At 37.0% G+C, this 15,276-nt stretch overlaps 2 protein-coding genes across 2 annotated transcripts in view; one reads left to right on the plus strand and one right to left on the minus strand.

The window, feature by feature from the left end:
- Nucleotides 1–15,276, plus strand: part of RPP40 (ribonuclease P/MRP subunit p40) — a 63,198-nt gene that overhangs the window by 35,910 nt on the left and 12,012 nt on the right. The window lies entirely within an intron of this gene.
- CDYL (chromodomain Y like) overlaps nt 1–15,276 on the minus strand; it is a 129,641-nt gene that overhangs the window by 4,608 nt on the left and 109,757 nt on the right. Inside the window, exons 3-6 of the mRNA XM_044455824.1 lie at nt 12,295–12,548; nt 11,167–11,339; nt 7,575–7,785; nt 1,087–1,230 (exon numbers count right to left, since the gene is read on the minus strand). Of these exons, the coding sequence (XP_044311759.1) occupies nt 1,087–1,230; nt 7,575–7,785; nt 11,167–11,339; nt 12,295–12,548 (782 nt within the window). The remainder of the gene's footprint in view (nt 1–1,086; nt 1,231–7,574; nt 7,786–11,166; nt 11,340–12,294; nt 12,549–15,276) is intronic.

A 15,276-nucleotide genomic window follows, 5' to 3' on the forward strand; every position in this document is an offset into this window, starting at 1 on the left:
ATGGCCGGGATTGCATCTGTCTTTCCTGCAGGAGCGTGCCCGTGATCACGCATGTCTTCCCTGCATGAATGCAACTGCGATCATGGCCATCTCCCCACTTGGGGGGGAGGGGGGATGGCTGCAATCTTGGTGGCCACCCAATGCAGAGTTCGCGACCCATGTCAAAATTTTCATGAAATTTTTGTTCGCGACCTGATTTGGTCATGAACCAAGGCGTTCGTGAGCTGAAGTACCACTGTACTTGAAAGGCTTTCACTAAGAGGAAGGATAGGCTATCTTCTCCATCATTCCAGAGTGCAAGACATGGAATAATGTGTTCAGGTGACAGCAAACCAGATTCCAGCTAGATAGCAGGAAAAAATTCCTGACTGTTGGAGCCATATGACAATGGAACCAATTAACTAGGGAGGTGGTGGGCTCTCCCACAGTAGAGGCATTCAAGATGCAGCTGGAAAGGCATCTGCAGGGATTGTTTAATTTGGTGTCTTGCAATGAGCAGGGGACTGGATCCAATGGCCTTCTGGCTATTCCAACTCTATTATTCTATGAATCTGTGAAACTTCCCCTGGCCAAAGACTATATATCCATTCATAACTAACTCATCCTATTAATTTCAAAGAAGAGTTTGGGTCCAATGGATTGCTTAGAACAAGACATTCTGACTAGCTCTGTCCGCATGTGTGTAAAAGTTAGTCTTACTTTGAAGCATCAAAAACATTTACGCAAAAGTGTCCATAAGATATTAAATACCTGAATGTGAACTTGATTATAAATATGGACAGCTCCTCTTTGGATGTTAGGACAGCATTCATGGCAGCAGTTAACAGAGACCCTTTTCCTTGGATGCAAGTTGGAACAACTTGGTTGGTCACATACAATGAGTGACCAAGGAAATGTTTATATCACTAGCAACATTTATGCACTGCCCAGTTCATGGTGCAGTTTTCCCATGATTTAAGGCATACCTGTGGCCAAGGAGAACTTTCAGTACCAGTCACAAATAGCAAAAGTACACTGTGAAGTGGTCCTTAGTCACTATTTAATACCATGCTTACATAGTCTCAAAGTATGATAAAAGCAACTTACAACTGAATTACATGTGACGAGTTCCTTAATGCGAACCATGACTTCCTGTGTGAATGTTCCTGGCCAAAACACTTGGGATACCAATCCTTTTGCACATGCTTCTTGTGCAGTCAGCTTCCGTCCACTAAATAACATTTCATTTGCCTAGGGAAGACAAACATTTGCAATGTGAACTTTAACAAACAAACAAACATAATGTGATACCAACACATCTTGAATTTAAAAATCATGTTTTCTAATATTTTTAGAAGGATTCACTTGCATGTCATTTCCTTCTTCTGTTTATGCCAGATAAACTAAAATACCAAAACTATCCTGAACAGTTGCCAACATGCCAGCCTCTGTACATTAGTGACACAGATTATAAAGTCTCTGAGCAGAAATCATTAGTCATTTAAGAATGACTGATTACTTGCCTTAACTGATGTAATGCACATATTGCCAAAACCTTAATATAGATACTTGAGTCAGATAATGAAGGAAGAAAGAACAATTTAAATTTAAAAACACAATCAGTATTAGAAAGAAACATTAATATTTCAAAATATGTATATATTAATATATGTTTCATTCACTATTGCTGTGGGAAACACATATGCCTTGAAATTCAAACTTCACCAGTTGACTGACCAACCAATGCAAGTCTGCAGTCAGACTGATACACAAAGGGATACGAAATGGCTTGACCCATACAAGCTATGCAGAAGAAGCAGGCATTCAGTGATACTGTTAGGAGATGGTTTGTTAGCAAGAAAGGAATAAAGATACTTAAATTTTCTAAACAAATCAGCTCTTTAAAACATTTTCTAGTGAATAGATTACATACTTGAAAGGTCCTTCAAATGAAATTATGTTCGTATTTTTTTACAATAGCAATTTTTTAAATTATGAAAGTTCTGCATTTTTGGATGTGAGAAAATCTTCGTATCAACACATAGCTAAAAACAGTTCCAAATTGTGATAAATGCACAATTTTTAGCAGTAAACACTTAGCTTGATCCTGAAACAGAGCACACTCAATTCAGTGGGTGCTTTTGGTTTTATATTGAGACAAAAGATTATTGCTGGCTGTTGGGGAAAAATGTTAAAAATGGGAGATACTCTTGTTTTTTGAACTCCATTCCTGTTGTCTTTGTTTAATCTGGAAAGCAGCCTTGAATGTTCATGAAAAACTGTAAAACTATTTCCACTTGAATTCGTTTTTGTTAAAAGACTTGTGATGCAAATGTTCCAGCACTGACATGATTTGTAGTTACATTCCACCCAGGCTAAATTTTTAGAATATAGCCAGCCACTTAGTTATCTATATTTGAGAACCAAGTCTCTCTGTGCACCAGATCCAAGCTCCTAATGATTCCATACATAAGGACTGTGTGTTGCTGTCAGTGTCTGTAACTGAATGCTCAAATTCCAATGAAATCAGCCATACCAAGATACAATCTAAAATTGAGTGGGCTGCTGCTGATGATGTAAAGAGTGAGTTTCTCACATGTTGATCATGGACCTCTTAATTTCAATCTACAGCCTCAATTCTCCTACCCCTAAGCATGAAGATGCTCCAAGTCAATACAGGCAAGACATTAGTTTAACTAAGCCACTGCCTGTGTTCTGTCTGAATGGCCAGCACAAGAGTAACTTCAGAATGTCCCTTTCATTTAGAGAGAAGGGCCAATCAACGTAAAAGAGAAGTTCAATGATGCTCATGGGCTGCGGTGTCAATGAAACTACTAATATCTAACACATCCTATTGATAGCAAACCTAGAACACAACTTTTAAGAGTGAGACAAGTTCTCAACAAAACAGTAATTTGGGGCACTAAAATACATTATAAATTAGCAGGGATAGAGCAGAAAACAGAAAAGTAACCTTGCCATGATTTATGTAAGCACATAATTTCTATGATTATTATTACACTGCATTTATATCCCACCTTCTTTCTTCTTGCAAGGATGCCAAGGTAGCTTACAGTGTTCTCCTTCTCTACATTTTATCCTAACAACCACCTGAGTTCTAGTCCAGCACTCTCAATGACTACACTGTACTGGCTCTACATATTATTTCTAGATAATGAAGATTAAAACTTTATCTCTGAATCTAAGCTTGCATCAAAAGACTTGGAAAAATACACAACTTTAGCCCTCTGAATATGTGTATAGAAGTGTGTTGATAGATGCTACTGAACAGCCAGTCTCCTCCAGAAGTGACCCTGGGTACAAGCACAATAAATCTGGTAAGGCAGCAGGAGTGAGAGCAAAGGCAGCATAGGATGCAGCATAGCCCAATATAAAAAACAATTACTCCCATTTAAATAGGTTTATTGACCTGATGTAATCCAAGTGGAGAAATTCATTCCTATTTGACAGTCATGCCAGCATGCCCCATTTCCAACCACTAATGCAAAGAGGAATGCAATTCATGGAAGTTTCCTCAATTTATACCCACATTCAAAAATATGCAGATACACAAATGTGTGCTTCAGAAAATGTGTTGGCTGTTGCATAAATCCCCCCAAATTTTGCATTCTCATCCTTTAAAGGGGAAAATATATTTGCTAGGGAAATGTGTAATTTTTAAAAAATTGGGGAAAGGTGTGCATTTTAAAAATGCACATATTTTTCAATCAAAATGTGTATTCCCCCCACTCCATTTCAACCCCCTATGGGTAAGGGTTGAAAAAAGGGAGAAAAGTCTTCATTCGAATCAATGCAGATCTTCTTTTCTTTTTAAAGTTTCCCTCCATGTTGGGCAATTGAATTTGGGAGTAAAAACCCTGCTCTGCTGTGAAGCCACAGTCCTGATCATTAATGCTTACTGGAGTAGTAGGGGAGACAACTGGTCATAACTCAGTGATACATGATTAAAACAATGTTTATTTTTGCTCTGACTTGCCAGAAAGTCACCACTGAGAACAATTTAAAGTAGCGAAAGTTTTTGTGTGAGATACCCCTCAGACCCACTGCAATCAATGGAATTACAAGCTAGGAGGGCTAATCTTATGAGCTGCTATTCCAGTATGTAATAAAACTGTTGTACAAGCTTCACAATGCTGACACTGTAGGTGTATTTTTTATTTGGATGTATAAACTTTCACACATAACAGGACCCCCCAGAGGTCCGCCTGGCGCTGTCGTTATTTGTTTTTCGGCGCCAGGTTAAGACCTTTTTATTCCAGCAGTATTTTAATAAGTTTTAATATTGTCTTTTCTATGTTTTTAACTGCAGCCAGTGCAGGTCGGGAATTTATTTATGTTGTTTATGTTATATTTTATATTGTAAGCCATCCTGAGGCTTTTTTGTGAATAGGATGGCATATAAATATTTTAAATAAATAAATAAATAAATAAATGGATTTAGCTGTGATAAAGCTGTTGAATACTGAGAATACTAGACCATAGCTGATGAACTAAAATTAATGAGCGAACTAAACATGATGCAAGAAAAAAGCCAGCAGACTGAACATATTTAACATGACATATCACTAGCATAATGATAGTGTGGCTTTGAGTTACATCACAAAATGACTCACAAACTTACAAGTAACTGGCATTTTTACAACTGTGGAAGCCAAAACTCAAGATATAAAATGGCTATGCAGTGAATAAGCTGTAGGCCTGGACACGGAGGGCTGCATTGCTGCACTGTCACTGACTGCATTGTGCCAGCAGGAGTAGCTGCTTCCCCAGTGGACAAAAGCAGAATTGCTCATTTCTGGAGCAGGACAGCCCAACAGAACTGCAAGCTCTGCAGACCTGCTCCATTCCACAACAAGCATTCCCATTCGTTCTCAGTTGACTTGAGAAGTGCTAAATCCTTATGGGACAAGTGGTCAAGCAGGCTGGAGTACTAAGTAGTACCTGCACCTGTAGGCTCATTTTCACCAATAGGACTTCAAATGCACAATGAGTGTATCATCTAGACAAGTACAGAGGGCTTGATGAAGATTGTTATGCAAGAGCCCCAAACTTCTGGCATTACTGCAACTTCCTAAGAATATATGAATAACAGTAATATTTACTTGCTTGCATGTTGGACAATTAATGAAAAGAACAAACGAAGATAGTAAACCTTTCTTGTGCAGTTCACTCAGAAAGGCCAAAAATCATGTCAGTGCTACTGTTTATGCATGTCCTAGAGCTCAACCTACAATGTTTATTGCAGGATCTTAAAGAGGCCCAAGGATGGCACCTACATGCCCAAAGAGTTTTCTGTTCCTGGGGCTCCCTTGTAGATTCTTGTTGAAACAGCCCTTCTACTTCTTCTACTAATACTAAAACCACTTCTTGAAGTCAGGTCAATCCAAAACCAGCTTGATTTTCAACTTGGCATATGTGTACATGTGCTTACATCAACAAATGAAATCAGCTTAAAGATTTGTGTCTCACAAATATTAATAATTTAAGCATTAAGATAAAATCAAGCAAAATATTTATTTACATTAACTGATCAATTCTTTATAAACAATTTACATTTATATTGTTCAGTAGCTTTATTTATACAAGCAGAACATCCCAAACTTTGCAGATAGTAAGCACTTTGATATTTCAGCTTAATATTTTATAGAACTGGGAACAAATGCCTATTGCATGTTAACATGTAGAAGTCAGTCACTAGCTCCCCAGGGAAAGTTTGGGAACCTGTCTAAAAATGTCAAATGTTAAAGTAGTAACATAAAACCAAACAGATGAGAAAATTTTTTTGCCACTTAACATGCAATATCATATTTGGCCATGATGGTCCAAACCAACTTTCTAAGATTTGTCATATCCAGAATATATCTAAGACCTCTTTCAGGAAATTAAACATTCTGCTGAATGCAGAAGCGGATTCCTGCATTCAGAAAAATATGTACAGGAGGAAAAGATAAAACTATGGTAAGAGAATCAGCTGCCCTGATATCATTTCAAATATTGCACAGTTGGTTTCACAAGAGAGCACTGTCACTATGGAACTCTCTTACAACTGGGAAATCACAAAAGCGTTTTCAATTCTTAAATATCTTCAGGGAAAAATATAAAATGCAGAACAAAAGGTATTGAAAACATAAAGTTTCAGGGTGAAGAACTTTTCTGTAACTAAGATTCATATTATTATGTTGCTATCTGAACTTGCAAGACACCTGAGCAACATTCCAGGGTACAAACAACACAATGTAAACAAAACCTAACCTGCCAACTTTTAAATATACTAAATAGACAGAAGCTTTAGTCAAACACCATCAATTTTACTCTTTGTAATTAGATGTCTTTCTAAACCTCTAACAGTTTTATCAGTAGCAACTTCCTGAGTAAGACTACATTTTAGTGAGCATTCGTTTATCAAAAACAAAGTATCCAGACATATGCATTAACTAGGTTAATTAAACTGTCAGACTGCATCAACTTAAAATACCACTTATCATTATAACAGTTTCTACCACAAATAGGAAAGGATATGGATTTTTAAATCCAATCACACATCTCTCATGTAATGCATAGCCTGGCATTTACCAGGAAGGAAAATTCCCAGACAAGTATTTCTGTGCTAGATTACCTGTCTTGGGGACAATGTTAGCTAGATTGGCATTTCAGTTGTCCATTCCTTGTTTCAGCAAAATTGACATTTTTAATCAAGAAACCAGAAAAATAACCCTGCAGTCCTATCAATCATAAAGCACAGCTAATTGGTTATTTGATGGTTTACAATCCTGTATGTATAGACTGCACATATTTTTCTGCATTTCACAACTCATAAAAGAACAGTGCGGAAGTTGATTTGATCAGGCGATGCAGTGACTAGTGTGGTCAGAAAGAAAACAGACAAAGTTTTCCTAGGACCTGGAAGAGATGGGGACACCCGCCCACTTTGTGACGCTTTGCTCTGGAAGTTTCTTTCTGATCTGGGCCTTGAGCTCCATGGTAAAACCCATATGTGTGATGCATAGAAACCACAATGAAGAACTCATGCTTAAGGCTTGACTATATTATGCTAGAACCTCTTTATCGAGACATATACAGACAGTCCCTAGGTTATGAATGAGTTCTGTTCCTAAGAAAATGGGAATTCACCTTTAAGTCGAATTTGTGTCTAAGTTGCATCATGCATGATCAGAAGTCAGAAGTATTTGCACTCTAACACATCAACATTCTGGAGCAATTCAACAGAAACACTCAGATTTTACAGATCAGAATGGTAGAATATGGTTTTCCAGTGAACAAGCAGTTGAAATGCTGCCTTTTTTGAGGATGGAATGTACTTTCTGTTGCACACATGTTAAATTGAGACAACACCATCTTGGGTGTACTTGCTCATAAAACTGTAACAATTTGGAGGAATATATGTGGGCTCGCCTCCATAAGCTCAAAGGGCTATTATTAGTTGTGCTTAGAGAAGCATTCAGAGGGTATCGTTATTCTTAGGTTATGTCAGATACATATGAGGAAAGTGGGAGCACCAAAATGGCAAACATCATAAATAATTACAGCATGTATTTCTATTAGAGATTACTTACAGATGCCAGGCCCATTATTCTTGGGAATGTGAGGGATGAACATCCATCAGGACTTTGCCCAAATGTCGTATATGGAGTCTGAAACCATGCCTTCTCATTAGCCCAAACAACATCACACAGAGGTAATATAGATGCTCCAAGTCCAATGGCTGGGCCATTTACTGCTACAATGATAGGCTTCTTAAACTGAATGAAAGTATTTACAAAATTCCTGAAATGAAATACATATTAAATGACAAATCACATTTTGGCCACATCCACACCTTAATAACCATTACAAGCAGAGTGTTCCCAAAGCTTTTCAAAAATCTTGGTTACCACAACCACACAGATAACCAAATACAAATGGATGGACTATAATGGACTGCAAATCAGTTGTAAGAATCAAGCATCAATTGGGAAAAAATGGAAGGAAGAGTTAATGTGAAGTAGAGAGGACTCTTTTAGATTATAAGGAGGAAAATAAAACAGAAAGCTGTTTTCTAACTGGAGACATCAGGTAATTTTTGCAAGATCCACAAGGCAGGAATCTCTATTAAAATACCGTGTTTCCCTGACAATAAGACTGGGTCTTATATTAATTTTTGCTCCAAAAGACATACTAGGGCTTATTTTCAAGTGATGTCTTTTTTTTTTCTTACGAAAGCCGTAAGATTCTTGCCCCGAGAGTCCTCCACGATTCCTTTCTTGTACTTGACAGAATAGCTTTTTCTTTTCTCAGCCATCTTGCATTTTGCATCCATGCATTAAGTACATCCATTACAACACATGACTTATTGACGTTATTCGTATGTTTTGTCTGCATGTGAGGTTCTGGGGCAGCACCAGGGCTCCTTCTTCTGGCCAGAAACCAGAATAGCAGCCCTGGTGGGTTGCAGGGCCCACAGTCAATCGCAACCACCTGGGCTGCTATTCTGGTGTCTGGCCAGAAGAGGGAGCCCTGGTGCTACCTCAGTACCTCATACTGTACTCTGATTGGTCATTTGGCAAGAAGTCTCGCGTTCATCTGTTTACCTCTCGTCCAAAGGCGCCCACTTCAGTAATTACAAATACTTAGTTATAATGTATATTATCATTTATTTTAAGTATTAATGTCAATGTTATTTATTCATATTTATATATTAACATTATTATTTTATAATTCAATACTTCTATCGTGTATTGCAATGGATGTACTACTGTGTTTCCCCGTCTGTCTGGCTGATGATCTTAACTGAAGCTTATTTTTGGGGTAGGGCTTATATTACAAGCATCCTGAAAAATGCTATGGCTTATTTTCTGGTTAAGTCTTGTTTTTGGGGAAACACGGTAACTTATTTTCTATTAGAATGTTACTTTTAATGTAATGTATCATGCTTTTAGAAATTCATTTTCATTTAGGGGAGGAGAGAGAAAATGAGTTCCACATATTTACTCTACTTTACTCTACTGTATAAGATCTTTTCTTATACAGAAAAGGTTCACAGACTTCAGGTAAATGACCTCTACACTATTTTGCTAAGCCTTCTTATATTTTGTACCTTCAGATTTTGCACCTGGATCAAGATTTGTTTCAATATATTGAAAAAATTAGCATGGTTTTATACCTATGCTGTCAGTATACTTACACAGGCGATTAAAGTAACATTGACATGATATTGGTTTTCTTTTAAACTAATGAACTACTGACTGGATAGCATTTGACATGACATGACTACTCATCACCTGTAGCCACAATACATGCTTGTGTTGTCTGGACCCAGACTATTTCCTACAGGGTGACTTATTTTTCAGCAACATTAAAGCAAAATTTTGCTTTAGAGAATGTTCAGTGCACAAGAGGTCACCATGTTGTTTGAACTTGAGAAAGCACTTCATCTTGGGTTGTAGAAACTGGATAGCAAATTGTCTGACAAGACTGGCAAAACCTCTGCCACTCTTTGCAGTCTTGTTCTTGCTGTCCTAGTGACAGCCTCTTCGCTTAATGCCTAAGTGACACTTTGGAGTGACCATGACTACTGGTTTCCTAACTTTTTTTGTTTTGAGGGGTGGAAGAAAAATTGTACAGATATGTTCATTAAATTACCACCAGCAGCACCACCACTACATTTTCTTAAGGGCCCAAGTACACTTTTAGAGCAGTCCAATTTATATAATCTCATCCACTCAACATTCTTGTCTATTTTATGTGGCCAAGGGAATAGGTAACATGCATGGAAATTGACAGGGGAAGATGTTAACAAAAATTATGAACACATTTGCACCATTTTCTGGGGCTGAACATTTTAAAAGGACCACAATTTCATATTTTTGAAGATGTGCAAGAAAAAAAGCAGCAAAGGGGGCATTGATTGGAGTGGGGAGGGGAATACAAGACAAGTTCTTCCATGAAAGACACTGGCACACCAGCTGCAATACCAAGGGGGAAAGGAAGAGAAGGACAAGCCACAGTAAGCTAGGTGCACAGTTGGTTGTTCTGTGAACATCCCACCTCAAGTAGCTCAATGAGTAGCATGGTGGATTAATGTGTCATGCAAACGCAGCCAGAGGCTTCTCTCTTATTTTGCCCTCTCACATTCCACAAAAATAAATAAATCCTATGGTAATCAATTTCAGAATGTGGCCCACGTTATCCTCAACAGAGTTAATTCTCACCACATTCTTAGAAATGTTAATATAAGGCATTTTATAGGAAAAGATGAGTTTCTACACTTAAAATACTTTCAACTTGATTCATTGACTAAACAATTCATCCATCCATTTAAGATTAACAAAGCTGGTATAGAAACATAACATAATTTGTAATTAATATTTATACAGATGGAAGACAGGCATTTCTTTTAAAGTAGGGCCACTGCTTCTAAATTAACATTTTATTTGCAAAGAATAGCAACCATATTCCTAAAATGTGTTTAAACATTTAGAAACTTTTTTTCAGTTACCTGGAAAAATATAATCACAATCTGGCAATGAGTATCAATACCATAATACTTCTTGTTTTTTCCCTTCAGCAAAATCTTCTTATGCTGGACTTTGTTAGTTAGGATCTTGGTTTGATACTGTCTGATTATTAACTATGGTTGACAGAAACTACGGTTTCTCACATTCAGAGAAAACAGTAAATGGTAGTTTGTTACAAACTATTAATGGAAGTTTCGCATTCCTTCTTCTTGTGAGCAGAGGAAAAAAGGAGAGCACACCAGAGCTAGGCTTATAGCAGTACTAACCTTTCTGAAACAAAGAGAAAAATTGTAGCACAAGTTGTGTAGGGAAAAAAATTCAGTGCAGCCAGACACCTTTTATTGGACCATGTTGTTTCCAACAATTGTGCTTCCAACAATGATGAGACCATTTTAGACACAATTTTTTAAAAAATGTTTTGGAAATATATTGTCCCTCAAAGGTTTTACAAATTTGAAGTGGGCACTTCTAATGTCTCCAAATGGACTGATATTCTCATTTAATTGAGTTTTCAGGCTGTGAATATTATTCAACATGTGAGCAGAGTAGCTATTTTGATACTATAGCCGGGCATTTGATTACTTGTTGCATGAAGGAGTTTAGTTCCTGAGTTCATGATTTGCTAGCCAGTTATAAAAAGAGTTTTACAAACCTAATAGCATCTGCCATTTTTGTACTTTCCCTTTTTCTATCATCTGTCAAGCGTCGAATAAAATAAATGAAGTCAAGGCCACAGCAGAAAACACTGCCAACTGCACTAAGGAGTACAAGTTTACTGTCATCAGCTGCTGCTGTGTTCAGTGCACTTTGAACTTCTTTCATTACCTGGAAGTAAGACATATTAAGCATATGAAAATAGGTACAGAATATTGTATCTGAATATTTTACCTTCATATAGCATTTCTGTGGTCTGAACAGCAGGTGGCATATGCAACCAGTTCAACAAAATCTGAAAAGTTCATTTCAAAGTTTCTTTTTCGTATTAAAAAGGGAATAGCAATTTAATACATTGCAAGTACATACCAGGAAAATATTAGATATGCATAGGATTGTGTTGTTACTCAGAAATACGTCCCACTGAATTCAGTGAGGCTGACTCCCAGGTAAGATAGGACTACAGCATGAGAATGTTTTAAATTTACTTTAGATGGAAACACTTTTAATTCTTAATAAATATGATAACCTATAAATTAATGAACAAAATAAAGATTCAAGATACAAAATTGCAACAAAACAAAAAGAAATGTTTAAAATGATCTGAAGCATCAAGCCTGCAACTCTGCTACAAGAACTCTAGCCCCATTAACTTTAATGTTCAGTTTTTTGAAAATTAACAAATTGTTCTTAAAATCAGAACACAGCCTTGCACATTTGTGTGACCTTATTTTGTTACATTTCTGCCTAAGAACTTTACTCTTCCACCACTTTCATCAGCCTGAATTCATCTCCTGCTCAACAATACTCATTCATTCTTCATTACTGCTTTCTATAAACTCAGACTTGATCCCTGAAAACATATGGGTGTCAACTCTCTCTCCTAAATAATTCCTAAAAATCAGTTTCCCATTCTTAAAGTCCTAGTCCTCATCTCTAATGTTATCCAAAGGTTAAGTATGTTCACATTCACCTTTGTTATGTTGTTCTCCCTTTGGTAAGAAAGAATTTATACTTTGGACCTGTAAATTTCCTTTTAAAAATTATGCTGTACAAATAATACATACTATCAGGAATATCACCACACCTCCCTCTCAAAAATCAGAAGTAAGCCAATGGTTCTAACCTCTGGATTTAATGAATTGTTGTCCGATGATTTTGTTGATAATAAAATGTGTGTGAAGCCATCTTGTTTCCTGACAACAATGTCTCTGTACCGGTAAGCACTTTCCGTTTGCCTCACACTGAATCGTAGCCTTTTATCAAAAGGCTGGTCCCTCCTTTCATCAATAAATTTTCGTTTGCTTGCTGCTACTCCTGTTACTGATGTCTGTATGTTGGTACCATTGGTTGTCAATGCTTCAATAAAGGTAGATGTACCTGTGAAAAGTTTCAAAGTATGCTTTGATAATAGTTTTATGAATTTAGCATATAAAATACTGATCACCATCTAAACACACCAATTCCAAAAATACTGTTAACAACCACAAAAAGAGTAAACATTTGGATGCTACAAAACCCTGGAAAACCATAATATCTGAAATACAATTGTTGGAATCTATCTATGGTAGGAGTGAGGAATGGAAATCACACAATGAATCCCTGGGAAGGAGGGAAATCAAGAGATAGCTGACCGATGTTGTTAAATTTCTAAGTTCCTTTACAACAGCAACTAAATAAAATTTTAATAAACACATATCTAATGTTAAAGTTAGCACATTCATCATTTTTAGATCATTTTCAAGCAAGATAACTTCATAAAACATCTCCTGCCTACTTCCAAACATGATGCTTTGAAACCTAGCATATTTTCATGGCTGAGTTTTGTATGTCTTCTCGATCCTTTACTAAGTAAAAAATGTTACTTTGTAAAGAGATCCTTTGACAAATCCATTTCTGTGTAACTTCTAAGTTCCAACTAATATTTTGAACATTACTTTCTACAAAGCAGTCTCGTAGCCTATGCTGAGTATAAAAAGTAACACAAGTGCTTGTGTTAAGTAAATAAATAAACATACATATATATAGTGTTAACCATATTTAAAAATATATCTTGTTAGGATACCCCTTTGTCCGTTTAGTTGTGAGGGTAGCTTCACAGTGCAACTGATGAAGTGTTGTAAACCCTATTTTTGTATTAAATTTGTTTCTAACCATGCTTTGTTTTTAAAGCAACTTTTTCCAAATGTAATGCACCCCAGATGGTTTGGATTATAACTCCCATTATCCTTGACTATTGACATTGTTGGCTGGGACATACGAGTATTGTCACCAGACACATCTGGAGGGTGAGAAAAGCTCTTTTAAAGTGAGACCCTATATAAAAGAAGCTCAGCTGTTTATTCTGGTCAAGCACTGAAAACTAGCTGCACTCTAGCAGACCCTCTGCCGAGTTCTTTTGAACTCCAACTCCAATCAACCTCAGAGACCATGATCAAAGACCAGGGATGATGTGAAGGGTAATCCAAATTGCTTGGAAGGCACCAGTTTGGAAAGGGTGCTCTATGGTATTATCTAACTCCTGTAACCATGTGAATAACATTCCTCTGCTCTTTATAGCTGCCATAACAAATAGTGTTAAAAAATTGAAACAAAATGTAGCAATAATTTCACTTTTGAAATACTGAAATATACTATGAGATTTGTCAAAGTTTTTCCATGTAAAAAACAGTTTGTAAACTCCCATTGCTCTGCCTTCTCCTGATGTGCACACACATATTTATTTTAACTTTCATTTGATTCTGTGGGACTTAGTACATATTTCATGGGTCCTCAAACTATAGCCCACGGGCTGGATCCGGCCCATCATGCCCATTTATCCAGCCCGCCATAGCTCGCCACACATGTTCAAAAGGTTTGAGGACCCCTGACATATTTGACTCCCCCCACCCCATTAAAAACTCAAGTCAGCAAGACAGAATCAAATAAGTAGTAAGTTCCTCTGAAGCAAATGAAAAATTAAAGTGATAAACTGAATGGAATTCACCTTCTGTGATGTTAAAACAGCTGATCAGTGATGTTCAGTGCAGTAAAACATACCAGGGCAGGGGGCAAAGCATGTTGGGACAGTTTCTGTGCATATCCCAGAAAAGGTTGTTGGGCTGTTTATTTTACAGGTTTTAGAAAATAAGAATTTGGTGTATATGGATCAGGCCAAAGATCTGCATAGGCAATATTCTCCTTCAAATAACAGCCAACTACCTCCAAGAAACTCACAAAGGAAGGCAAAGGTGGAAGTACATTGCTTCTGAACAGGAATAGGTTTGTGTAGAAATTATGGCAGCTTTTCTTAATAGACCTATCTTGCATGAATGTTGACATGTTTCTTTCCTTTACAGCATTGCCAAATCAATGAAATATGTAAAAGGTATGCCATTCCATTAAATTAAAACAGTATGATGCAATGAAATTGGAAAGTCAAGTTCTTTATGTTCTTAATAAATAAAGAGCATGCGCACACTTAAAAAAGAATAAAGTCCTTAAACTATATATTGGTTCTATACCTCTGGAGCCTCGCCAATAGCATTTGCTCATGCAGTAGGTTTTCTTGGGAAACCTGTCACACCAGCAAATGCTATTAGCCTTGCACCAGAGGTTGCTGAAGCTCATTCACATAATTTATTTTAGCACAACTGGCAGACTGGACACTGCCACATAATAGCAAAACTATCTAAAAGCATATGACCACAGAAACACCTATGTACATTGTAACTTTCATGCAGTCAAGTTTCACAGGAACCAACTAGTATTAGGTGTTTTTAAAATCTTATTCAAAAATTGTCCCGTTTCAGTTTATTCTATTCTGTATTTGCCCTCCTGCCCCCTGAGATCGGCAGCAGAGGCACTCCTCCGGGAACCCTTCGTGAAAGACATCAGGAGGCAAAGTACCCAGGAGGAGGGCTTTCTCTGCGGTGTTGCCCAGCCTATGGAATGCACTCCCCAGAAAGGTCCGCCTGGCACCGTCGTTATTTGTTTTTCGGCACCAGGTTAAGATCTTTTTATTTCAACAATATTTTAATAACTTTTATCATCAGTTTATAGGTTTTAATCTGCAGCCAAGGTGGATTTGGATTTTATGTGTATTATGTTTTATTTTATGTAAGTCGTC

This window comes from Varanus komodoensis, unplaced genomic scaffold, assembly GCF_004798865.1.
Source record: "Varanus komodoensis strain SLA01 unplaced genomic scaffold, ASM479886v1 scaffold8, whole genome shotgun sequence".
Classification (NCBI taxonomy): domain Eukaryota; kingdom Metazoa; phylum Chordata; class Lepidosauria; order Squamata; family Varanidae; genus Varanus; species Varanus komodoensis.